The sequence below is a fragment of the Malania oleifera genome, chromosome 12, assembly GCF_029873635.1.
Source record: "Malania oleifera isolate guangnan ecotype guangnan chromosome 12, ASM2987363v1, whole genome shotgun sequence".
NCBI classification, from domain to species: domain Eukaryota; kingdom Viridiplantae; phylum Streptophyta; class Magnoliopsida; order Santalales; family Ximeniaceae; genus Malania; species Malania oleifera.
Window position 1 is genome coordinate 55,010,442 of NC_080428.1, and position 27,083 is coordinate 55,037,524.

General features: G+C 38.1%; 2 protein-coding genes across 8 annotated transcripts in view; both read right to left on the reverse strand.

Moving 5' to 3' along the window:
* Window positions 1-234: 234 nt before the first annotated feature.
* LOC131145056 (cyanidin 3-O-galactoside 2''-O-xylosyltransferase FGGT1-like) lies at window positions 235-2,461 on the reverse strand. Its single transcript, XM_058094096.1, has 2 exons — window positions 1,417-2,461; window positions 235-854 (listed from the first exon to the last, which is right to left on the reverse strand). The coding sequence occupies exons 1-2, from the start codon at window positions 2,300-2,302 to the stop codon at window positions 361-363; spliced, it is 1,380 nt and encodes a 459-aa protein (XP_057950079.1). The 5' UTR covers window positions 2,303-2,461; the 3' UTR covers window positions 235-360.
* A 19,174-nt stretch (window positions 2,462-21,635) lies between these two features.
* The window catches only part of LOC131145057 (uncharacterized), a 30,469-nt gene continuing 25,021 nt past the window's right edge, over window positions 21,636-27,083 (reverse strand). For 5 of the 7 annotated variants that reach the window (XM_058094099.1, XM_058094100.1, XM_058094098.1 and 2 more), the window contains 3 exons: window positions 22,507-22,734; window positions 22,149-22,269; window positions 21,636-22,058 (listed from right to left, as the gene is read on the reverse strand). In XM_058094099.1, coding sequence (XP_057950082.1) covers window positions 21,946-22,058; window positions 22,149-22,269; window positions 22,507-22,734 — 462 coding nt within the window. In that variant the 3' untranslated portion in view covers window positions 21,636-21,945. The remainder of the gene's footprint in view (window positions 22,059-22,148; window positions 22,270-22,506; window positions 22,735-27,083) is intronic. The other 2 variants (XM_058094103.1, XM_058094102.1) reach the window with 1 other exon arrangement.

Sequence of the window (27,083 nt, forward strand, 5' to 3'; positions counted from 1 at the left end):
TAATACATCCCTCAATAAATCTTTCATCCTTTTTAGTGTTATAATTTCAAAATCTACAATATAAAAGTTTCTTAGATACTCTAATCAATATGGTAGAGTTTAAGATTTGAAAATCTATAATATAAAAGCTTCTTATATACTCCAATCAATATGATAAGAGTTTAAAATTTCAAAACCTACAATATAAAAGTTTTGTATATACTCTAATCAATATTGAAATCTCCCATTAAGATATGACAAAGGACAATGATTTATTTCTAACTAAATATGTCATCACATGAAATCAAAAGGCCAATGAAAATTTCGTTTATTAGTTATTCTATGACTTACCCTTGCACTTCCCCTAGAACTAGAAGCCAATCACTCCAAAAGGCCATGCAGCTTCTGAACAAAACTATCGATGTATGATTTCTCAAACCCGTCGCTCAACAAGAACGCCCTCAGCTTGGCATGGTTGGCCCTCGCCTCCTTCCCCACCTCGCTGCCTTCATCCATCACAGCCCTCACTGCGTCGCACACGCCATCTCTCTTGAACAACCCATCTTCTTCCCCTTTCACCACCTCCACCCCGACCCTCAGATCTCCGCCCATCAGCCTTGCGTTGATAATTTGGTCACCCACATGAGGCAGAAGCACCAGCTGGCACTCGTTCACCATGGCCTCCGACAGCGACCCGCTGCCGCAGTGAGTCACGAAACACCCCACCGAAGGGTGCGCCAATATCAGCTGCTGCTGAATCCACCCTCCGCAGACAATCCCTCTTCCTTTCACCCTCTCCTCGAACCCTTCCGGCAATGCCGACTCCATCGTCTGCGCCCCCGCCGGCGGCTTCAAGGCAACCAAGAAGGGCATACCTGTAGAAAATAAAATCAGGGCGCGCTTTCGAAGTTGTATAAAAAATTAACAGAAGACAATACTTACTGTAATAGACTATGCATGTGAGAGTGAGGTTTGGAGGTAAGAATTAATATTAGTTCGGTTTTTGATAAGACCTGGATAATTACTCTCTCGAATTATTCAAACTGGACTCGAGTTTAAATTATTTGAATATGATCTTAGTGTACTGTTACTTAAGTGTCTAATTAAACTTTTTAATTTTATTATTTTTATATTATATAAGTCATATAATATTAATATATAATCGATCCAGTTTAGTTGAATCAACTCAAGTTTGAAACAAGTTTTGAGGTTTGAATCAAATCAAGTTTGACATTGCATGCATTGAATATGACTCAAATATGCTCCTACTCTTGGAGATTATGGGTAGTAGAGAATTAAAATTTGTAATGTAATCTTTTGAAGCCGGATAACTTCATATTGAGACAAAGTTCTTGCACCGTACTCGGTATGGTATCAAATATAAAAGAAAACAGTTAAATTTTTATATATAAGCTGTATACAACTATATACGTATACCTGTAAGTTCAAAACCCAAAACCAACTCCTGAAACTGATCCATTTTCAGAACGCACTCGCTCCCAAACGCACAAAAAATCACAGACCCACCGCCAAACCCGTCAAGATATTTTCTCCACCGCTCCTCCAAAACCGAAGTGGGCGGCTCCGGTACCACCGGTCCGGCCAGAATCACCGGCTTTCCGAATTGCTTCTCCACATAATCACAGTACGCACCTTCGATCTCCCTGCAAGTCTTGAACCCAATTGCGTCACACTCGCTTAACGAGGTCAACTGCCGCTGCACGAAAGTCACACCGCGACCGTACTCCTTCACCGTAACCGCCGCCAGTCCACGTGCTTCGTGCGCCCGGAGCTTGATAACCGAATTGGGAAATCCCGGCGGAGGTTTCATCAAATCAGCCGCCGTCAACTTTTTCTCGAGCATTTTCCGTTCCGGGCTGAGAAGGTAACCGACGGTGGCGGAGCTGATGGTGCAGTAGTGGACGGTCTTGATGCCGAGCCGGCGGGCCGTAGCCGGCAACCAGTGAGTGAAGTCGAAGAAGACCAAGTTGGGTTTGAGGTCGCGGAGGGAGGCTTCGATGGCGGGCTCCGTGAGGTCCATGGCGGTCATGATGAGGGAGTGCAGGGGGAAGGGGACGTCGGCGGTGGTTTCGGCGCCGGGAGGGAGGCCATCAACTGCGGGGAGGGCGACGGGGAAGAAGGTGATGAAGTGGGGGTGGAGATTGAAAGGAGCTAATTTGGGTTGGGTGTTGGTTGGGAGGAAGAAGGAGACTCTGTGGCCTTTCTCTGCGAGTTTGTTGGAGATGTGGAGGAAGGAGGTGAGGTGGCCCATGGCGAACCATGGATACATGGCTATGTGTAAGGTTTTCTGATCGCCGGCCATTTGGGTTTTCTGCTAGCTACCTGTTTAGTCTGATGATGTTGACGACGACAGAGTGGTGCAGAGCAAGCTCTGCGTTTGGAAATTGGGAAGTAGCATGCAGAAGAAGTTGGATCAGAGCAATGGCGGTTTATGGATCAAAAGGGAATAGGAATTAATGGGGTTGATTAATAATTACTAGTGTGTCTGTTTATACTAATGTGGGTTTAAGTAGTTTAAAGCTTTGGGATCATGAATGCAGCAGCGGAAGCAATTAGCATGGGGTATTTAACTTTTAAGAAAGGGGAGTGAAGGAAGAAGGAGGAGGTAAGAGGTAAGAGAAAAGACGGAAAGAGATGAGAAATATTGGTGCAGTTGGAGAATGAAACGGGCTCGTGAATAATGAACAGAACTACAAAAGACTTTGACAAGTTCTTATTGGTACCTCTTCTTTGATTTCCTCAAAATAAGAGAGTAGTTAACACCTGGTGATTATTATTATTATTATTATTTTGTCATTTTGTGAAAAAAAATTAACAAAAAGGGTGACGTGAAATATTTTTATTTATTATATTGGATGATTGAGTAAATTGTAATTGTTATTTATTAATTATTTAAGCAATTCAAAGAATCCAAAGAAGAATTAAAATTTGATCTTGATCCGTGTGAGTCACTTAGGTATGCTGCATTAAGGAGATTAGAATCCTCACTATGCTCCATATTCCATATTCTTTTTTTTTTTAAGTGACGTTCTGGGTGTCCACGTCCGTTTTAACGGTCCGCGACTAATCCCACGCCCCATGGAGTGGCCCCACAACATATTTCATATTCTTTTTTTTTTTTTTTGGAATACGTACCGGGTATCCACGCGTCCATTTTACGATCCACGTGACTAATCCTGTGACCCTTGAAGTTGACCCCACAACTCTAAAGGGAGGGTAAATTCAGGAGTCCAGGGGCGAAAACGAGCTCGGAAGAGTTTGAACACCTGACCTCATGAAAGGCACTCTCGCAGCCCGCACTACCACCTGAACCACACCCTGGAGATAACATATTTCATATTCTTGATTCAACATTAACTTGTCACGTGTAATTATTTTTAGGATTTGTGTTAGAAATTTAAACATTTTGAGTAAATGTTGTTCAGGTAGTCTTGTTGGATGAATAATATAATTAAGCATTTTCTTACGTATGTATTTCGGTGGTTGTTTATTGTATATATTGATGCTCAATACATATTTGCACGCTTATCACTCTTTCTACTCTAAATTTGTGGTTTTGTAGAATCTAGTTTCGGTATGCATATGATGTCGTATATATAAGTTTTGAATAAATGAATGTTGGCTAACTTGGTTAGGCGACAACTCTAAACAAGTGCCACATGACCCTTCCTATCAGCTCTAATATTTCATTAATTTAGTTTTAAGAATAACAAAACATTTTGGTTTAAGAGTTAATGCGTCAACAGGTTTTTTAAACCATTAAAGTTGGATTACTAAGAGAACTTGAACCTTTTATTTGTTGTTATGTACTTCTCTCTCTCTCTCTCTCTCTAAATTTTAATTTGACCTCAAATTTAATGAAAAAGATTTTAGGTTTAAAAGGAATTTGAGATGAGGTAAGGATATTGTCCCATGCATAGTGTTAAGAGATAAGTCGTCTCTCTCTCTCTCTCTCTCTCTCTCTCTCTCTCTCTCTCTCTCTCTCTCTCTCTCCGACACACTAAATTGCTGTTTTATCTACTTAACTCCATACTTTCTATCATCTTATGTCACAAGGAAACCATTTTTAAACCTCAAATTTAAGTTTAAAAGGAATTTGAGATGAGCTCAGGATATTGTCTCATGCATATGCAAAGTGTTAAGAGATAAGTCCTCTCTCTCTCTCTCTCTCTCTCTCTCTCTCTCTCTCTCTCTCTCTCTCTCAATTGTAATTTTATGTACTTAAACTCCATACTCTCTATCATCTTATGTCACAAGGAAACCATTTTTAAACCTCAAATTTAATGAAAATTTTTTAGGTTTAAAAGGAATTTTAGATGAAGTAAGGATATTGTCTCATGCATAGTGTTAAGAGATAAGTCCTCTCTCTCTCTCTCTCTCTCTCTCTCTCTCTCTCTCTCTCTAAATTGTAATTTTATGTACTTTAACTCCATACTTTCTATCATCTTATGCCACAAGGAAAACATTTTAAACCTCAAATTTATTGGAAAAGTTTTTAGGTTGAATAGGAAATTGAGATGAGGTAAGGATATTGTCCCATGCATAGTATTAAGAGATAAGTCGACTGATCCTAGGGATAAGTCAATTAGTTCAACTAGAAAGTTGAATTCTTAACCAATCCAAGTGATGGATTAATTAGTGATGTTAGTAATTGCATAACAACTAGTGAAGGGTTGACTAGTTGTAGACATCAAATTTCGTCTGGGGTGTTGAAAAAAGGGCAAGGTGGTCCCGAAATGAGAGGATTGAAAAAAAAGGTAAAACAATGAATCACATGACATGGAGTCACCACTTTTTTTTTATTTTTCAAGAAAACACAGGGAAATTAAACAAAAACCTTGAAAAGGTTTGCGAAAATCAGACTTTTGAGTTCGAGAGCATATTTGTGTGTAAGAAAGGTGATTGACCAACCATCTTAATGATGATTAGTCTTTCAACACCTCTATCGACACTCATTCAAGGAATGGTAAGAGTACTTGTGTGTGTGTGTGTGTGTCCCAAAAAAAATGACATTTCCTGAGACTTATATGTGGACTAAACTCCATGGAGACCCCACCACCCATCCTTTTTGAAAACGAGTTGAAAAGAAGGAAGGAAAAAATGTATTCGGCCAGACATACAGTTTTCAGATAAGTTGCCTATGTACCTAAGGCTTGGGATTGTTAAAGACTTATCCACAGCAACAACCGGCGGATCTTCACAAAGCAGTTACACGAAGATCAGTTCAAATATTTCCCAGGATTTTTTATATGCAGTTACACGAAGATGAGTTCAAATATTTTTCCCAGATTCTTGATATGTTTGTTTAGATATGTAATCTTTTTCAATTCAAATGTTTAAATTCAAATGTATTCCTCTGTTCCTATCTTTCCATGATTCAGTTGTAACAAGAATATATTTTACATATCTATAAATACACGCCTATACCTGTGTTTAAGGTAAGGCAGCAATTCTCCAAATATTTGAGATTTTACATGGTATCAGAGACTAAGTGACCAACGTCTGATCCCAATGGCCTCCTCCTCCTCTGCTCTTGTTCCATCCCCACCCACCTCTCCTACTCCTCACTCCTTTATCACCGTCAAGCTAAGTCGAGACAACTACTTACTTTGGTGTGCCCAAATTGTTCCCTACCTTAAAGGCACTTGTCCATTCGGCTATGTTGATGGCTCACTATCGGCACCACCTACTCATATTTCTGAAAGTGACAACTCAACCCAAATCATTCCAAATCCTGCCTTCCACTCTTGGCACCTTCAAGATCAACTCATCCCGAGTGTTCTTACCTCCTCCCTCACGGAAAAAATTCTATCTCATGTAGTTGAGTGCACCACCTCGCGCGAAATATGGCTTGCACTAGAACGCATGTTTTCCTCCACCTCTCATGCCCGGATCTCACCAATATACACTTTTAGCTCGCTACTCTAAAAAAAGCCAACCTCTCAATTGCTAATTATTTCCAGCAATTTACCAACCTCGTCAATACCCTTGCTACTGTTGATCAACCATTAAACAATTATGAGCTTATTTCTTTTCTTCTTGGAGACCTTGGACCGGATTATAACTCCTTTGTCACATCTGTTACCACTAGAACTGAACCTCTATCCATTGAAGACCTCTATGGTCTACTCCTTACTCATGAAAAGCGATTGGAGCAGCATCAAACCACGGTTGATTTAACTGTCGCCAATGCCAATTTCACATCCTGCAACACCACAAATTGTGGTGTCGTGGCAATCGTCGCAGCTCTCCAAGCCACAATGGACGAGACAATTATCACAACTCACCATCTCGGAACAACCGAGGCAGGTGGCGTGGTCGAAGTTCTTCATCCTCTTCCAACAACTCTCGTCCCATTTGCCAAGTTTGCAACAAAACGAGTCATGTGGCGTCGGAGTATTATTACAGGTATGATGAATTGTACTAACGGGATTCCTCTCAAGGTCAAGCATATGTATCAACTTCCAAAAATTCGACTGATGCAACTTGGTACCCGGACTCAGGTGCTACACATCATCTTACTTTGGAACTTGCCAATCTGAATATTAAAGCTGAAGAATACTCAAGATCTGACACAATTCGTGTAGGCAATAGTACTGATCTTCCTATTCATCATATTGGAACCACTCAAATTTCCACTCCCTCACTTAAAATTCAACTCAATAATGTGTTACATGTTCCCCATATTTGCAAAAATCTGCTCTCTGTCCAGCGCTTCACCAAAGATACTAATACATTTTTTTGAATTCCACCCATCTTATTTTTCTTTTGATGGATCGAGCTACGGGGAAGTTGCTGCTCCAAGGCCCGAGTAACCATGAACTTTATCAAATTTCAGCCACCAAAAATAAAAGTGTTTTGTCCGCTTTCTCAAGTGAATACTCCACTCTCTCCTTATAGCATGCTCATATGGGTCATCCTTCGTTTCAAATTGTTCATTGCATCCTTCGTCAAATGCAAGTCCCAGTACATCGCCCCTCCATCTCTAAAAAATGTTCTGCTTGCTTGCATTCAAAGAGTCAACAATTACCCTTTTCCGCTTCTTTAACTCAAGTTACATAACCTTTAGCATTGATCTATACCGATGTATGGGGCCCTGCTCCTATTTGTTCGAACACTGGCAATAAATATTATGTTTCTTTTTTGGATGCATTTAGCAAGTATTCATGGCTTTATCCCATTCCTTTAAAAAGTGATGTTAGTCGTATTTTTCTCAAATTTCAATCATATGTTGAAGGATATTTTAATACCAAAATCAAAGCTGTGCAATCTGATTGGGGTGGCGAATATCGCTCGATTCATAAAATTTTTCAAGATCAAGGTATCGCTCATCGTATTTCTTGCCCTCATATGCACCAACAAAATGGTGCTATTGAGTGCAAACATCGGCACATAGTGGAGACAGGTCTTGCCTTATTGTCCCAAGCAAACGTTCCTTAACATTTTTTGGGACGATGCTTTTGTCACAACCTGTTACTTAATTAATCGAATGCCCACTCCCACACTTCAAAATCATAATCCATATGAGGTTCTTTTCCCTCTCGCTATCTTTATCTCTCGTGATGTGCAATTTGATGAATTTAATTTCCTTTTCAAAAATAGCACAGTGTGCCACTCTCCTCCATCTCAATTCCATCATGGTCATCTTTGAGTCTATCAGATACAAGGGTCTCGACAGCTGCAGCTCCTCAAAGTCATCCCTCAATGGACCATACAGACACTCCTCACCATAGCCAGCTCCCAAGCAAAGCAAATGCACCCAGTCCAGAGCTCTTCGTAACCTCACCTCATGCCACCGACCCAACCTCTTCTCTGCACTCAGAAAACTCATAAAAGTCCGACAATTTTATTTTAGAAAACCCAACCTCTTCTTTGCACTCAGACAACTCTCCTCCGTCCACCATTGATGCCCAAATATCCTCAATACACCCAATGACCACCCCGTCCAAAAATAATATCCAAAAACCCAAACATCTTCCTGAAGACGTGATTTGATACCCAATCCCAAGAGCTCTCTTTACCGAATCATTCCAACAGCCTACCGAACCTACCTTCTATACCACAACCATCAAAGATCCACTATGGCGCCAAGCAATGAAAGTTGAATTTGATGCATTGCTTCATAATCAAACATGGACACTAGTTCCTCTTGATTCAGCTTCTAACATAATTGGCTCCAAATGGGTGTTTCAAATCAAAAGAAATGCGGATGGTACTATCGAACGCTATAAAGCGCATCTTGTCGCCAAAGACTATCACCAACAACCAGGTATTGATTTTGGTGAAACATTTAGCCTTGTTGTCAAGTCTACAACGGTACGTACTATTCTTTCCTTAGCTATATCGGCTGGTTGGGCTATTCATGAAATCGATATTCAAAATGCCTTCTTACATGAGAATTTATCAGAGGAAGTATATATGTATCGGTTTTCTTCATTCCCATTACCTAAATCATGTATGTAAATTACAAAAGGTTTTGTATAGTCTCAAACAAGCCCCCAGGGCTTGCTTTGCTAGACTCAACAACAAGCTTCTTGATCTTGATTTTAAAGGTACTCGGTCCGACACTTCCTTGTTTGTTTATACATCCTCCACAGTCAGAATATTTATGCTTATATATGTGGACGATATTTTCATCACAAGTAATAAACGGTCAACTGCTGATGATTTGCTATCAGCTTTACATAATGACTTTACTGTTAAAAATCTGGGTCCTCTACATTTTTCTCTTGGGGTTGAAATGATTCAAAATTCCAAAGGCTTCATTCTATCGCAGCATCGATATATCATGGATATCCTGAAACGTACCAATATGCTAGAAGCAAAACCGATTCAGACTCCTATGGCCATAGCAACAACACTCTCGGCTTATGAAGGTGAAGCATTTTCGAACCCAACACTTTACAGAAGCACTATTGGTGCTCTTCAATATCTCTTAATCACCATACCAGATATAGCATTCACGATTAACAAGCTCTCTCAGTTTCTTCACAAGCCCACAATCCTCCATTGGCAGTCAACCAAGCGCTTGCTGCGCTACCTCAAGCACACCGTGGATTTTGGTCTCCAATTTCACAAGTCACACTCCCTTTCACTACAAGCCTACTCCGATGCAGACTGGGCTGGAAGTAGGGATGATCGACGCTCCACAGGTGGTTACTGTGTTTTTCTTGTGGGCAATCTAATTTCTTAGAGTTGTAAGAAGCAAGCTACTATAGCCTGCTCAAGCAAAAGGAGCTAAATATAAAACATTAGCAAATACCGCAACTGAGATCACATGGTTATGTTCTCTTCTGACTGAACTTGATATCCTTCCCTCTACAACTCCAATTCTTTGGTGTGACAATATTGGTGTCACATATTTATCCTCAAATCCGGTTTTTCATGCTCGAACCAAACATGTTAAGATAGATTTTCATTTTGTTCGAGATATGGTTTCTTGTGGTACATTAGACATCTACTTCATTTCTACCAGAGATCAGATCACTGATATCTTTACCAAGCCACTATCTTCCTCTCGGTTCTCTCTTCTTCGTGGCAAGCTGAACATTGCATCTGCATAGTTAACATTGAGGGGGCGTGTTAGAGACTTATCCACAACAACAACCAGTGAATCTTCACAAAGCAGTTACACAAAGATCAGTTCAAATATTTCCTAGGATTCTTGATATGCAGCTTTCCATGATTCAGTTGTAACAAGAATATATTTTACATCTCTATAAATATACGCCTATACCTGTGTTTAAGGTAAGGCAACAATTCTCCAAATATATATATTCTCGTGTTTTCTTTTTCAAAATGGTAACCCTTGAGGAATTCCTTTTAAAAATGTCAAAACATATTTGGAGAATTGCTGCCTTACCTTAAACACAGGTATAGGCGTGTATTTATAGAGATTTAAAATATATTCTTGTTACAACTAAATCATGGAAAGATAGGAACAGAGGAATACATTTGAATTTAAACATTTGAATTGAAACCGATTACATATCTAAACAAACATATCAAGAATCCTAGGAAATATTTAAACTGATCTTCGTGTAACTGCATATCAAGAATCCTGGGAAATATTTGAATTGATCTTCGTGTAACTGCTTTGTGAAGATCCGTTGGTTGTTGCTGTGGATAAGTCTCTAACACGCCCCCTCAAGCTTAACTATGCAGATGCAAAGTTCAGCTTGTCACGAAGAAGAGAGAACCGAGAGGAAGATAGTGGCTTGGTAAAGATATCATCGATCTGATCTATGGTAGAAATGAAGCGGATGTCTAATGTACCATGAGCAACCATATCTCGAACAAAATGAAAATCTATCTTAACATGTTTGGTTCGAGCATGAAAAATCGGATTTGAGGATAAATATGTGGCACCAATATTGTCACACCAAAGAATTGGAATTGTAGAGGGAAGCATCTCAAGTTCAGTCAAAAGAGAACATAACCATGTGATCTTAGCTGCAATATTTGCTAATGCTTTATATTCAACTCCTTTTGCTTGAGTGGGCTACAGTAGCTTGCTTCTTACAACTCCAAGAAATTAGATTGCCCCCAAGAAAAACATAGTAGTCATGTGTGGAGTTTCGATCATCCCTACTTCCAGCTCAATCCGTATCGGAGTAGGCTTGTAGTGAAAGGGAGTGCAACTTGTGAAATTGGAGACCAAAATCCACGGTGTGCTTGAGGTAGCGCAGCAAGCGCTTGGTTGACTGCCAATGGAGGATTGTGGGCTTGTGAAGAAACTGAGAGAGCTTGTTAACCGTGAATGCTATATCTGGTATGGTGATTAAGAGATATTGAAGAGCACCAATAGTGCTTATATAAAGTGTTGGGTCCAAAAATGCTTCACCTTCATAAGCCAGAGTGTTGCTGCTATGGCCATAGGAGTCTGAACCAATTTTGCTTCTAGCATATTGGTACGTTTCAGGATATCCATGATATATCGATGCTGAGATAGAATGAAATGAAGCCCTTGGAATTTTGAATCATTTCAACACCAAGAAAAAAATGTAGAGGACCTAGATTTTTAACAGCAAAGTCATTGTGTAAAGCTAATAGCAAATCATCAACAGTTGATCGTTTATTGCTTGTGATGAGAATATTGTCCACATATATAAGCATAAATATTCTGACCGTGGAGGATGTATAAACAAATAAAGAAGTGTCGGACCGAATACCTTTAAAATCAAGATCAAGAAGCTTGTTGCTGAGTCTAGCAAAGCAAGCTCGGGGGCTTGTTTGAGACCATACAAAGCTTTTTGTAATTTACATACATGGTTTGAGTACTAGGGATGAAGAAAACTAGGGGGCTGAGACATATATACTTCCTCTGATAAATTCCCATGTAAGAAGGCATTTTGAATATCGATTTGATGAATAGCCCAACCAGCCGAGATAGCTAAGGAAAGAACAGTACGTACCGTTGTAGGCTTGACAACAGGTCTGAATGTTTCACCAAAATCAATACCTGGTTGTTGGTGATAGCCTTTGGTGACAAGACGCACTTTATAGCGTCCAATAGTACCATTCGCATTTCTTTTGATTCGAAACACCCATTTGGAGCAAATTATGTTAGAAGCTGAATCAAGAGGAATCAATGTCCATGTTTGATTATAAAGCAATGCATCAAACTCAACGTTCATTGCTTGGCGCCATAGTGGATCTTTGATGGCTGTGGTATAACACGTAGGTTCGGTAAGCTGTTGGGATGATTCGGTAAGGAGAGCTCTTGGGATTGGGTATCGGATCATGTCTTTAGGAAGATGTTTGGTTTTTTTGATATTATTTTTTGACCGGGTGATCATTGGGTGTATTAAGGATATTTGGGCATCAGTGGTGGACGGAGGAGAGTTGTTTGAGTGCAAAGAAGAGGTTGGGTTTTCTAAAATAAAATTGTCGGACTTTTCTGAGTTTTCTGAGTGCAGAGAAGAGGTTGGGTCGGTGGCATGAGGTGAGGTTACGGAGAGCTCTGGACTAGGTACACTTGTTTCGCTTGGGAGCTGGTTGTGGTGAGGAGTGTTTGTATGGTCCATTGAGGGATGACTTTGAGGAGCCGCTGCTGTTGAGACCCTTGTATCCGATAGACTCAAAAGATGACCATAATGGAATTGAGATGGAGGAGAGTGGCATGGAGGAGAGTGGCACACTATGCTATTTTTGAAAGGAAAATTAAATTCATCAAATTGCACATCACGGAAGATATAAACATGGCGAGAGGGAACATGGGGACACTTATATCCTTTGTGTAAAGGACTATATCCGAGGAAGACACACGTGAGAGAACGAGGTTGGAATTTGTTTGCATTGTATGGTCGGAGGTTAGGCCAACAAATGCAACCAAATATCTTGAGAAAAGTGTAGTCGGGTGGCGATTTGAAAATAACCTCATATGGATTATGATTTTGAAGTGTGGAGTGGGCATTTGATTAATTAAGTAACAGACCGTGACAAAAGCATCGTCCCAAAAATGTTGAGGAATGTTTGCTTGGGATAATAAGGCAAGATCTGTCTCCACTATGTGGCGATGTTTGCGCTCAATAGCACCATTTCATTGATGCGTATGAGGGCAAGAAATACGATGAATGATACCTTGGATCTTGAAAAATTTTATGAAGCGAGCGATATTCACCGCCCCAATCAGATTCCACAGCTTTGATTTTGGTATTAAAATATCATTCAACATATGATTAAAATTTGAGAAAAATACGACTAACATCACTTTTTAAAGAAATGGAATAAAGCCATGAATACTTGCTAAATGCATCCAAAAAAGAAACATAATATTTATTGTCAGTGTTCGAACAAATAGGAGCAGGGCCCTATACATCGGTATAGATCAATGCTAAAGGTTCTATAACTTGAGTTAAAGAAGCGGAAAAGGGTAATTGTCGACTCTTTGAACGCAAGCAAGCAAAGCATTTTTGAGAGATTGAGGGGCGATGTACTGGGACTTGCATTTAACGAAGGATGCGATGAACAATTTGAAACGAAGGATGACCCATACGAGCATGCCATAAGGAGAGAGTGGAGTGTTCACTTGAGAAAGCGGACGAAACACTTTTATTTTTGGTGGCTAAAATTTGATAGAGTCCATGGTTACTCGGGCCTTGGAGCAGCAACTTCCCCGTAGCTCGATCCTTCAAAAGAAAAATAAGATGGGTGGAATTCAAAAAATGTATTAGTATCTTTGGTGAAGCGCTGGACAAAGAACAGATTTTTGCAAATATGGGGAACATGTAACACATTATTGAGTTGAATTTTAAGTGAGGGAGTGGAAATTTGAGTGGTTCCAATATAATGAATAGGAAGATCATTACCATTGCCTACACGAATTGTATCAGATCTTGAGTATTCTTCGGCTTTAATATTCAGATTGGCAAGTTCCGAAGTAAGATGATGTGTAGCACCTGAGTCCGGGTACCAAGTTGCATCAGTCGAATTTTGGGAAGTTGATACATATGCTTGGCCTTGAGAGGAATCCCGCTGGTACGATTCATCATACCTATAATAACAGTCCAACGCCACATGACCCGTTTTGTTGCAAACTTGGCAAACAAGACGAGAGTTGATGGAAGAGGATGAAAAACTTCGACCATGCCCCCTGCCTCGGTTGTTCCAAGATGGTGAGTTGTGATAATTGCCTCGTCCATTGTGGCTTGGAGAGCCGCGACGATTGCCACAACCACCACGATTTGTGGTGTTGCAGGATGTGAAATTGGCATTGGCGACAGTTAGATCAATTGTGGCTTGATGTTGCTCCATTCGCTTTTCATGAGCAAGGAGATGACCATAGAGGTCTTCAATGGATAGAGGTTCAACTCTAGTGGTAACAGATGTGACAAAGGAGTCATAATCCAGTCCAAGGCCTGCAAGAAGAAAAGAAACAAGCTCATAACTGTTTAATGGTTGATCAACAGCAGCAAGGGTATCGATGAGGTTGGTGAATTGCTTAAAATAATCAGCAATTGAGAGGTTGGCTTTTTTTAGAGTAGCGAGATGAAAGTGTATATTGGTGATCCGGGTATGAGAGGTGGAGGAAAACATGCGTTCTAGTGCAAGCCATATTTCGCGCAAGGTGGTGCACTTAACTACATGAGATAGAATTTTTTCCGTAAGGGAGGAGGTAAGATCACTCAGGATGAGTTGATCTTGAATGTGCCAAGAGTGGAAGGCAGGATTTGGAATGATTTGGGTTGAGTTGTCACTTTCAGAAATATGAGTAGGTGGTGCCAGTAGTAAGCCATCAACATAGCCGAATAGACGAGTGCCTTTAAGGTAGGGAACAATTTGGGCACGCCAGAGTAAGTAGTTGTCACGACTTAGCTTGACGGTGATAAAGGAGTGAGGAGTAAGAGAGGTGGGTGGGGATGGAACAAGAGCAGAGGAGGAGGAGGCCATTGGGATCATATGTTGGTCACTTAGGCTCTGATACCATGTAAAATCTCAAATATTTGGAGAATTGCTGCTTTACCTTAAACACAGGTATAGGCGTGAATTTATAGAGATGTAAAATATATTCTTGTTACAACTGAATTGTGGAAAGATAGGAACAGAGAAATACATTTGAATTTAAACATTTGAATTGAAACCGATTACATATCTATACAAACATATCAAGAATCCTAGGAAATATTTGAATTGATCTTCGTGTAACTGCATATAAAAAAACATGGGAAATATTTGAACTGATCTTCGTGTAACTGCTTTGTGAAGATCCGCTGGTTGTTGCTGTGGATAAGTCTCTAATAGTAAGAAAAAAATGACATTTTTCATGTAAAAATAGAATTTTCTTATGCTAACGAAAGATGACGTGGGAGAGGAGGAAATTGTATTTACCAGGGCATGTTGATTTTCCAAAAGAGCCTAGAGGATGAGATGGGGATGAGAGAAAGAATGAGAGTGTGAGAGAGAGATAATGAGCTAGGGAGAGATGGACGTGAGAGATAATGAGGGAGAGAGAGATAAGGGGATAAAGAGAGAGATTAGCTAGGGGGGAAATTTGGGAGAGACCTCCCTAAAAATGCAACCCCCCAAAAGGGTCTTATAGAGCAAGAGAAAGAGGGATTAGTGGGAGAGGAAATGGGGGAGGGTGGAAGAGAGGAGGGATTTGGAAATTAGAAGAGAGTGGGGGAGCATTTAAGGGAAAAGTTTAGGGATATGAGACTAGTTTTTAGGGATTAGAAAGTTAGAAAAGGGTGGAAGAGGATTTCATGGAGAAATTAGAAGATATGTGACTAGTTTTTAAGAATTAGGAAGTTAAAAGAGAGTGAGGTGGTCAAATAAGAATAATGAGATTAGTTAAGGATCATGGGAGAGTGGCTAAAACTAATGGAAGGTTAGAATGGATATGAGACATGTGGGGTCCATGGATGGGTGCATGTGCACACATACCTGCCCTTTTCATTTTAAAAAAGAGTCGCATCAAAACGACATCATTTTGTGCATGCGTGTTTGCACAGTGTGTGTGGGTTGGCACACGCTAGCGTGTGCAATCACTAGGAAGTTAAAAGAGAGTGAGGGGGTCAAATATGAATAATGAGATTAGTTAAGGATCATGGGAGAGTGGCTAAAACTAATGGAAGGTTAGAATGGATATGAGACATGTGAGGTCCATGCATGGGTGCAATGTGCACACACCCGCCCTTTTCACTTTAAAAAAGAGTCGCATCAAAACGACATCGTTTTGCACATGTGTGTTTGCACAGTGCACATGGCTTGGCATACGCTAGTGTGTGCAGTCACATTAGTGTGATTGATTATTGACCATTGACTATTCAACCAAACCATGCATGTTCGCACACACTTTCTTTTTTTCTTAATATTATTTTAAATAATTCAAAATATTCTACTTTTTAAAAAATTTATAATTCACTAAAATGGGAAGATAATACTGACAAAGTCCAAAAAAATTAATTAAACAATCCAAAAAATATAGAAAAACACGAAGAAGGGGAAAAACTCTAGAGTAGAAATTTTCTTGATTTTTGTGTGGAAAACTCGAAATTTGCTCTCAAGTTGCTGCTACTTTTTTTGGACAATTTCAAATCACGCGAGATGGTTAAAATTGGTCAAAACAGAGCAAAAACACTTAAAATGGATTGGGTGATTTTCTTAGTTCTCGCGCCGAAAACCTGAAACCTGCATGAATCACTCGTAACCCTTTCAAACTATTTCAAATCACTCGATATGATCAAAATTAGTAAAAAAGGAACAGAAAGCACTTGAAATGAGCTAATGGACTAGGATCAATCTCTAGTGTGAGATCTTATCGCTTGGTTTTGATAGCCTGATCAAGAAATGACTATTAACGACTGCTATTCTTTTGTCCACCACTTTGAATGAAGAGGTAGAGAAAAGATAGAGATGTCATTTTTACACACTTTCCAAAAAAAAAATATTCAAAAAGAAATGTTTTCTTGAGACACATATTTTAGAATAGCCATTGATGAAATGCATGCTAATGTGGCACATAACGAGTTAATTCTCTACTTTATGGTATCAACTGATTTCCTTCCTTATTTACAAATATAATTATAAACTCAAATCTTTTTAAAAAAAATTCTTTTACCTTTTTTAAAAAAATAATAATATGACAACTCTGTTTTGAATCGATTTGCCAATTTTATTTACTTAGCCTTGTTTCTAGATTATTGGCTAAGTGTCAACAAGTTTCATACCTTATTAGCTCTTATGTTCTCTGCTCTTCTTTTACTCATATCTATCTTGAATAACAATAACAATAACAACAACAACAAAACCAAGCCTTAGTCCCACTAAGTGAGGTTGGTTATATGAATCAATTTCCGCCAATTTATGCGATCATAGACCATTTCCTTTGATAGATTCAAGGATATTAAATTCTTACTCACTATCTTCTCCCAAGTTATTTTAGGTTTACCCCTATCCCTTCTACTGCCCCCCACAGTAACTAAGTCACTCTTCTTCACAAGTGCACTATAAGGCCGACGTTGCAAGTGTTCATACCATCTGACTCCCTTATCTTATCTTTTATAAGAGCTACACCTAACTTACCACGAATATGTTCATTCCTTAATTTACCTTTCAATGTTATACCACTCATCCATCTAAACATTCTCATCGGCAACTTTTACTTTTTCGATATTATGTTTCTTCGTCGCCCAACATTCCGATCCATACAGCATAACTGGTCTTATAGCTATCCTATAAAACTTCCCTTTCAATTTTAAGGGTATTCTACAATCACGTAGCACACTTGAAGCACTTCTCCATTTTACCCAACTTACTTTAACTCTATGCATTACATCATCTTCAATTTCTCGTTCAACTTGCATAATAGATCTAAGGTATCGAAATCTACAAGTGTTATTTATTTCTTCATCATCAAGTTTAACTTTGTCTCCAATATCCCTCCTATCATTACTAAAATTACATTTTATATATTCTGTTTTATTTCTACTTATCCTAAAACCTTTAGATTCCAAAGCTTCTCTCCATAATTCTAATTAATACAATATCATCTGCAAACATACATTATGGAACCTCCTTTTGAATACTATTAGTCAATTTATCTATCACTAAAGCAAAAAGATAAGGACTCAAAGCAGATCATTGATGTGCATCTATGGTAATTGGAAATTCTCTAGTTTCTCTATCTATAGTATTTACACTAGTCATTACTCCATCGTACATATCCTTAATGACATCGGTATACCTACAACATACACCTTTTTTTTTCTAAAACCCACCATAGAACTTCCCTAAGTATCCTATCATATGCTTTCTCAATGTCAATAAATATCATATGTAAGTCCCTCTTCTTTTTCCTAAACTTTTCCATTAATCTTCTTAAAAGATAAATAACTTCTATGGTATATCTCTCAAGCATAAAACCAAATAGATTAACTGAGATTTTCGTTTCTAACCTTAATCTTTGTTCAACTACCATTTTCCATAGTTTCATCGTATGACTCATAAGTTTAATTCCACCATAGTTATTACAATTTTGAAAATCTCCTTTATTTTTGTACATAGGTATTAAAGTACTTTTCCTCCATTCATCTGACATTTTCTTAGTTTTTACAAATTGTATTAAATAAATTAGTTAACCATATAATTCTGTTATCACCCAAACATTTCCAAACTTCAATTGGGATGTTATCTGGTCCCATAATTTTCTCATTTTTCATCCTTTTTAGTGCAAACTTAACTTCGTTAACTCTTGCGAATAAATCTTATATTTTTAGTTTTTTTCCTCATTTGACAATTTTAAGTTTAAGTCTTTTATTTGGTTTTCGTTAAACAACATACTAAAGTAACTTCGCCATCTTTCTTTAATTTTTTTGTCCTTAACCAAGACAATATCATCCTTACTTTTTATACATTTTACATTTCCTAAGTTCTCGCTCTTCCTTTCTCTAAATTTAAAAAGTTTAAATATATCTTTTTCCCCTTCTTTTGTACCTAATCTATCATACAAATTATTAAATGATCTATATTTAACTTCACTAACGGCCTTTTTTGCATTTTTCTTGCCTCCTTATATTTTTCAAAATTATCTCTATTTTTACATTTTTGCCACGTTTTGCCACCAACTCTCTTTACTATTCGAGAATCTTCCCCTTGATTCACCTAAAATCTCTTTTACTATCTTTTTAATAAAGCTAACTAATCTATTCCAAAGAGTATTTGTATCTATCTCATCCTCTAAGATTCAATCCCCATCTTTGATCATTTTATCTTTAAATTTTATTATATTTTCTCTTTTTAGGTTCCACCATCTAGTTCTCCTACACTGATTTATTTTATCTTTTTTCTTCCATTTTTTAATACATATATCTAACACTAAAACTCTATATTGTGTGATTAGACTTTCACCTCGAATAACTTTACAATTCTTGCATGATAAACAATATACCCTCCTAATTAAAAAAAAAAAAAATTTATTTGACTTCTATTTTGTCCACTTTTAAAGGTTATTAAGTGTTCTTCTCTCTTCTTAAAGCAAGTATTCATTATACTAAAATCATATGACACAGCAAAGTCTAAGGTCATCTCCCCAGACTCATTTTTGTCTCCATATTCATATCCTCTATGTATCCTCTCATAATTTTTATTATCTCTTCCAATGTGTCCATTCAGATTTCTTCCTATAAATATTTTTTCAATCCCTAATATGCCTTATATAATAATATCCATATCTTTCCAAAATTATCTCTTAAGATTTCCTGCTAAGCCAACTTAAGGAGCATAAGCACTGATGATATTTATTATTTTTTATCCTAATACCATCTTGATTTTTTATAATTCTATCTCTTACTCTACTTACAACCACAACGCTATCTTTTAAGTTTTTGTTTATAATAATGTCTACTCTATTCTTATATTTTTCTTTTCCAGTGTACCAAAGTTTAAATCCTGATTTATCGAATTCTTTAGCTTTCTCCCCCACCCACTTAGTTTCTTAAAGGCATATTATATTAATTCTTCTTCTAATCATTGTATCTACAATTTTCATGTTTTTACCCGTAAGTGTCCCTATATTCCAAGTTGCTAACATAATCCTAATTTCCTGAACTAACATCTTTACCTGCCCACGTCCAAAATGATGCAGGAACCCTCATATATTTGACAGCGTACTTGAGTGACGACCTAGCCCACCCTCGCTTACTTTTCGCCACCTAGGTGGTTCAAGTGCAACGCGTCACTCGTTAAGGACACCCCAGCAAATATTCGATAAGGATTCATATCATAGTGATTTGATAAATTTTACGTTAGCTATTAGCTACCTAACGCAACCCTCCTCCTTAACCCGGGTTTGGGACCGACTGTGTGTGAATGCCTATCTTAATTTTGGATTCCAATTTTCTAACCATCAATTTCACCTGTGCATTTGGACCATCAAATTATTATCCACTCCAAAAAGGATTCTATCCTTGCGATAAAGGAGACAATCAAGACAAGCTCTTTGTATTTATAAATAAGAGCTTTATTTGTTTTTAGGATAAAAAAAAAGTGTAATGAATGTATTAAGACTTATTTAGTTTGACAAAATACATACTTTTGAAATAAGATTAAAAATATATAATTTAAATTTTAAGACTTTAGGGAATAACTATTCCTTATATATTCCTAATCATTTCATTCAAGATGTAATGTCAAAGGAATAAATGAGACAACCCCATGGCAAAATTTGAAATAATTATTCATTATATATTTCATACTATAGACTTATAAAAAGTTTCACATTGTGATCTATTTTATAATAACAATACAATTTCTTGTATAAATAATTAAAACAAATCTATTAACACTAATCTATTCTTGAGAATAGACATTCCGCAAACCAAAACTAACCTTAGATTGTTGTTCAAAGTATAAGGCTAGTTAATTTTTTTTTATAAGCTAGCAGTGGCTAAAGATGCACCAATTTTTTTTCTCTCCTAGTTTTTGTTATGTTGTTAGCAATCTTGTATTTGAGAGCATGAATCTTGAATTTTAAATGTGAATTTATGAAAATTTGAACAAACACAGTATAAATTGTATTAAATTTCTAAACCCGCACAAATCTAAATTCAAAACTCGAAATTCATGCTCCCAAACACTACCCAATTCATTAGTACTTATCCTCGTCTTGAGTAGGAAATCAAATCCACAGCAGTTCAAAATTCATATAAAGAGGAAAGCATAAATACCAAACATATATGCACAAAATCAAAAAGAACATGAATTCATGATGTAACCAACGCAGCCATCGTAGCAATACAAGGAATGGCACATCAAGATTATAATAACAGTAAACTAAATCCTTGTCAAACTTCTACACATTAATCAAATAAATCAAAAAATCAAACGCCCAACAGTGTAACTCTGATAAAAGAAAAGGGCTTATAAAAAGAGATCCATCCAACCAGCTTAACAACTTCAACTTTGTAGCCTTTAACAGTAGGATTCTAGTAGAGTTCAGCTATTGATGATTCTATTATTTTGTTCACTGTAAATGATTATCCAAAAGCACTACCCCAGATCCCTATCTTATGGGCAAACAAAGACCAAAAACATAAGGTAAGCACAAGAAGAAGAATACTGTTGACACCCAGGTGAATCATCCCTTGTTTTTGGCTTTCAATTTCATTTCAATTTAATCCAAAATCACACTTTTCTTTGGCAAGCTCATTCAAGAATAGGTTTAAATTGTGTTCTTTCATTCATTTTATATCAAAGACACCTTTATAAAGTGAATTCAGTGACAAAAATAAACACTTCCACACCATAACTAAAGTTGCATTTGGCTCAATGAATGTCTATTCTAAGGAATAAACACTAGTCCATGTGTTTCATTAATCATAGACAGTTGAAGATCCAAGTGGCAAGGCAAGCTATCTAAAAGAAGCAGGCACTCCCTTTGGCTGCATTCTAAATGACATTTTCATGCATATATACCAACTAAAACAAGTGTGTTAACAGCAAACACCACCAGAAGTACTTCCCATCTTCAGATAGTTGTGCCAGAAGCCACCTAATTCTCATCATTATATTTCTTGACCCATATTCCTAGAGAACTAACATATTTGCATCACTGACAATATCCACAATTAAAACCATTCAACAAAAACACACCAGTTTAGACCAATCAGAACTAGCAACACAATATGCACTAGATGTAAAGTTGGTAATGAGAGATGAAAATAAATAAATTTTGTTGAATATGTCACAACAAATGTATTTAACATCCTCTATACACATTTCAAAAACCAAAATTTTCATATGTAAGACTTGGAGAAAGTTTCAACAATCTGTTTGGGAGTTTTAAATAACGGAATGTCAAAGCTAGAGGGAACAAAAGAAAAGGCAAGTTTAGGGATTCACAGAGGAGAACTCTGTGGTAGGATATAATCTAAATTTAACTTAGCTTTGTTAGTTTCAAACCTCTCAACAGCATGAACTAGTTTTCACCGTATCACCGAACAGCAATCATTGGGCAGGCCGAGCCAGTGCAAAGCGTGCATCGGGATTTATCGAAATCAACAACTCTATTACGATAACCTCCTTTGGACATTGGGTTTTGAGACCAGTTTCTATAAAACCTAAACCACCTCAAAATAAATAAATAAATGAAAAAGTGAACCCAACAAGCAATACCAACACAACCTCTAATTAAAACATATGATTCTTACCAGGAGAAAGCTTTCTCCCACCATATAGCTCCTTTGATAAGGGATTAGCTGCCCAGTGATTAACAGCTACTCGGCTTGTTGGCTGGAATCCCACTATCCTACCATTAGTTGACAAAACCACCTGTTGTGACAAGGAAAGGAAGCAAGCCAATTAACAATGTGATTTCCCCCTTTTCTGTAACAACGAGAACTCTTGTGCAAGCATGATTATCAACGAAAGGAGCAGCATATAATCACAACTGTGTTAAACCAAACATTATGCCAAAACATATAGGAATAACAGTCACATATAAAAGTTTAGAGGTTCACATCAACCAAAGATTGCATCGAAGAAAAAATGGCAGAAAAATAAAAGTACCTGATAACTAGCAATATCCTGTGCAGTTGCTTTCATGTCTGCTTTACTTTTCTCTAATGAAGTGGAACCAGTTAAAATGTCTTCACTGCAAAAGCCGCTTTCACTCACCCTCAAGTAAATGGGGACTTCCCCAATCCACGCACCAACATTTATGTCTGTCCTTATATCACCAGGCCAACCTAAAGCATCCTTGATCTTTTTGACAATTGAAACACAAAACACTTCCAACTACATTTGTAAGAAGATCCAAGCATTAGAGTACCACACAAAACGAACAAATGAGACTTCCATGAAAGCTACAAAAGAAAATTAATGGCTTCCAAAACACTATTTGGGCATGAGCTCACATGCAAAACATAAGTGTGCTGGTGGTGCAAGATTTTTGCAGCAGGTCAAGTGACAAGTGTCAAATTTTATGCCAATTTTTATTTTCTACAACAAATCAAAGCTTAATTAAGTCACACACATCATAAATTAAAATAACATATATCATGGTAATGCTAATTGTCTCTTCTACACAATTTACAAAGGCTAAGTGTCACAGCCTCACATTCTTACATCCTTGATGAGCCAGAAAGCTGTAAGGCGGCCTTGGAGGGGCACAAGAGCATACAAATGTGTCAAAAAAACTCTTGTAAAACATGGATTCAATTAGGAGATGTCATAGATGCATTTTGAGTATTGCTATGAGTCTACTGTGAGTCTATGTCTATAGAGAAATCGGACGGATACCCAAGTGGTATTGTTGGTAATAAGAGTCGTATGATTCTTGAGAGTAGTGCTTGAGACCTATGGATGGTTCCTCATGCTAAGATTAAGAGCGAGAATGGTATGGAAAGCTTCTTTATTTCTGGGGTGGGGATCACTTTTTGAACATCCTAAAGGGAACTAAGTAAGCACCCTAAGGCACACTTGTAGGCAGGCTATTAACATCCTTGACGGGTGTCTTGGGCTTTTGTGAGGCATTGGAAGCCCCACTACACTACGGACTATGACGTTGCATGTAACTCTTGACATAAAGGTTCGGATGGGTAGCCCTTGGGTTTACACTAGGGTGGCGCTGTCTTAAACTAATTGGGCCACCAAAAGATACACCTTTGTGTGCCTATGTAGTGCAGGATGCCGCTACCACCAACTCTGGCTTATGGATGTTTGCTGGCAGGTACGCTCACCCAAGGATTGTGCTGGGGAGGCAAGTCACCCTCAGTGCTTGTGGGATGTTAGTACAACACCCTTATGTTTGAACCATGACTCCTTAGCAACCATCCTAGTAAGACAAGGGCTGTCATGCCAACAATACGACTGGATCCTTAGTGTTTTCATGTATTTGGATGAGTGGGACGAGACTTGATGTAGCCTTATCGGCGCACGGGCGTGCTTCCCTCAAATATTTAGCAAATCAAGGTAAAGGTGATTCTTTTGGTCATGGGGAATTCTGCCACCCTGTGACACTAGCAATATCAATCAATCACAACAATGCATACCAAAGGGATTGCAAACAAGTTTAGTCCAAGCAAGACAGCCTCATATGCAGAGTGCACACTTATTTTTCTTACTAATCAACCCAAATACCCAATTGCATGAAATGCAATACAGGCATAACAAGAATCAGTTAAATTCTGTCAATCGAATGCACGAATCTTCAACTTCAACTTCCCAAGAAGGAAGAATCCAAGTAAAAATACTCCATATTTCACCAAGAGGTTGTTCAAAGTAAGAAAACAAAAAATGCAGTTATTTTCCTGTGGTTTGAAAACTAAAATAGTCAATGTTCATTTAGGATTAGTGATCATTGACGAAAGAGCACATCAAAAGTAGGGTAACTACACGGTAAGCAGAAAATAAGTTATGCTAGACCTGCCAAGAAACCCTGCAAAAGACTCCATGAAATAGTCGACTAAACAAGTTTTCATATCTGACATGTATAGCAATAGGCTAACTTATCCTTCAGCACCTCTTCAGTATTTTTGTTTTTCTTTTTTTGGATAAACAAAGAAATTTATTAGAGACAAGAAGAAAAGAGTAAAACAAGAATAAAGGAGAACAATAGGGAGGATAAAATAATCCTCCTAAAACAACAGAAAAAAGAACAAACTAGAACACCCGAAAACAAAGATTACAAAACAGATCTACTCAAGCAAAGCAACCCATTCCCATTTGCTGAAACCCACAGCAACACAAGAAAAACCAATCAATTCCAAAGTTAAAAATATCAAAGTCCTTAAAATTCTGGAATTTTTCTCCAATCAAATACACCTGAAGATAGCCAAAATCAAGCACTGCCATTAAGATTTAAACCTCTCTTTCTTCCCCTTTCCAAACCCCTTAACCAAGAATTTAAAACGCCTCCAAGGAGGAAGAGACACCCAACGCTCTCCAAAAAATGCCAAACAATTTACTCCAGAGGGTCCAAAAGAATGAAAAAAGTAAAAACAAATGCAAACAGGTATTTCCAGTCCTAAATAGAGAGCACACAAATCAGGCAAGAAAAACTTGTTAGGTCTCTCTTTCTGAAGCAAATCATTGGTATTATTTTCCAAGATCGCTGACCACAAAAGGCCCTTAACCTTTAAAAGGGACATTGACTTTCCAAATGAAAGAGTGAGGGGTTAAAGGAAGTAGCATTAGGAGCATGAGTCCAATAAGAAAAGAAGGATTTATGAGAAAATTCCAGAGAAGAACTGAACGCCAAACCTGCCTGTCACTCCCTAATTGGGGTAGAAATGACCCACATAGAGCAAAAGAGCAAGCTCGCTGTTGAGATAGGGAATCATGAAGAGAAGATAAACAGAGACAAAGATACGTATTAGCCAAAGGAGCCTCCCCTAATCAATGATCCTCCTGAGAAACAGATTTTCTCCCCGTTACCAACGCTTTACCGAACATGAGAGGAAAGAAAAGAATAATAAATCTAAGGCATAAACTTCCAAGAAAACAAACCGGTGATATTAACCCCAACTTTACCATCCCATCCGTTTTGAATTATTGCAAATTACCATGTGCCTAAGAGAGTCAAGTTGTAAAGGGAAACACCACAAGCAGTATCCCCCACCAAGAAAATGTTTTTGGACACCAAATTACCTAGATCCAGACCTCCCTCCTTTCACAGTTGCCCAGCTAACAAGATGATCTCTACCACACTCAACCAACTCGTGACACAAGAAGTCGTCACTCATAAGAATTTTGAAAAGGGACATGCAGTACAATGTGGTAGAAGAAAGGAAGGCATGAATAAAAGTAATGCAGCCCCCAAGAATGAAAAGGCCTCATTTCCAACCATCCAACCTTCTGGAAACTCTCTCAAAAACCAAGTCCCAAAAAGAATTAGCAGTAGGCCTACCACCTAAGGGGTCACTATATAAGTGATAAGCCAACTCAGTACCCCACAAACAGCTAACCTAGAAAAAGGACTCAGGTTGATTCCAATACCCACAGATTCACTCTTACAGAAATTAATCCTTAGGCCTGACACTTTTTCCAAATGCTTGCAATATAATTAAATATTGGAAAAGCTACCCATATCCTGTGAAAGAAAGAGAATGATGTCATCAACAAATAGCAAATGCAATATGGGTAAGTGTCTATTTATTTTTTCATTTTTTTATTAGTAGAGAGAAATATATATTAGCAAGCCATCAAGGGGATGCCAACCTGTGGAACAAAACATAAACCACACTGTAGAGTGTCACAAAAAGCAAGGATTACTTTATGATCATTAACAATCTGCCCACTAAGTCAGCTGGAAACAAAAATCCACTTCTCTTTGCAAATCTGAAGCAGAGTAGTTGTATCTTTAAAGGCTCTCCTATTGCTTTCTTTCCAAGCACACCTAAAGATGGTGAGAGGGATGAGGTTCAAAGCCTTTTGCTTCTCCTTGGTGGCTCTGATGCCTTTCCAAGCACAAATCTCCCCTCCAACTGAATTTTCTGTAACTGACTGCTGTCTACTCAAGGATAGAACCAAACAAGTTCCTTGTCCAGGGGCAGTGGATAAGAATGGCTATATGGGTAAGTTTCTATCTCATCCCCCTGGTGCCTTTTCACCAAGCCTCTATCAATCATTCTACTCATAGCCAACCACAATAGCAAAAAGGAAGGGGAAAAAAGGATCACCCTGCCTTGGATATAACCGAACAAGTTCCTTGTCCAGGGGCAGTGGAGAAGAATGGCAATATGAGTAAGTTTCTATCTCCTCTCCCCCCTGGTCCCTTTCACCAAGCCTCTATCAATCAATCTACTCATAGCCAACCACAATAGCAAAAAGGAAGGGAAAAAGAGGATCACCCTGCCTTGGACCCCTAGAGGTGCTAAACTAAGGTTCAGCATACCTGTTTACCATGATAGAGAAGTCAATGAAAGGCAGCCCTGAAACATATTTCTCCATCTAGCTCCAACACCTTTTCCCTCCAGCAATCTATCCAAGAAATCCCAGCTAACACAGTCATAAGCTTTTTCAAAACCAGGCCCCTCTTATTGCTTCTAAGAGCATCTTCAACAACCTTATTAGCAACGGAAGCCGCATCTAAAATCTGTCAAAACCATTTTCAAAACCAGACTCCTCTTATTGCTTCTAAGAGC

Coding starts and splice junctions, on each gene's coding strand:
- LOC131145056 (XM_058094096.1), bottom strand. CDS start 2,302: ATGGCCGGCGATCAGAAAACCTTACACATAGCCATGTATCCATGGTTC. Junction 855..1,416: donor TTTGGGTTTTGAACTTACAG/GTATACGTATAT, acceptor TATTTTCTACAG/GTATGCCCTTCTTGGTTGCC.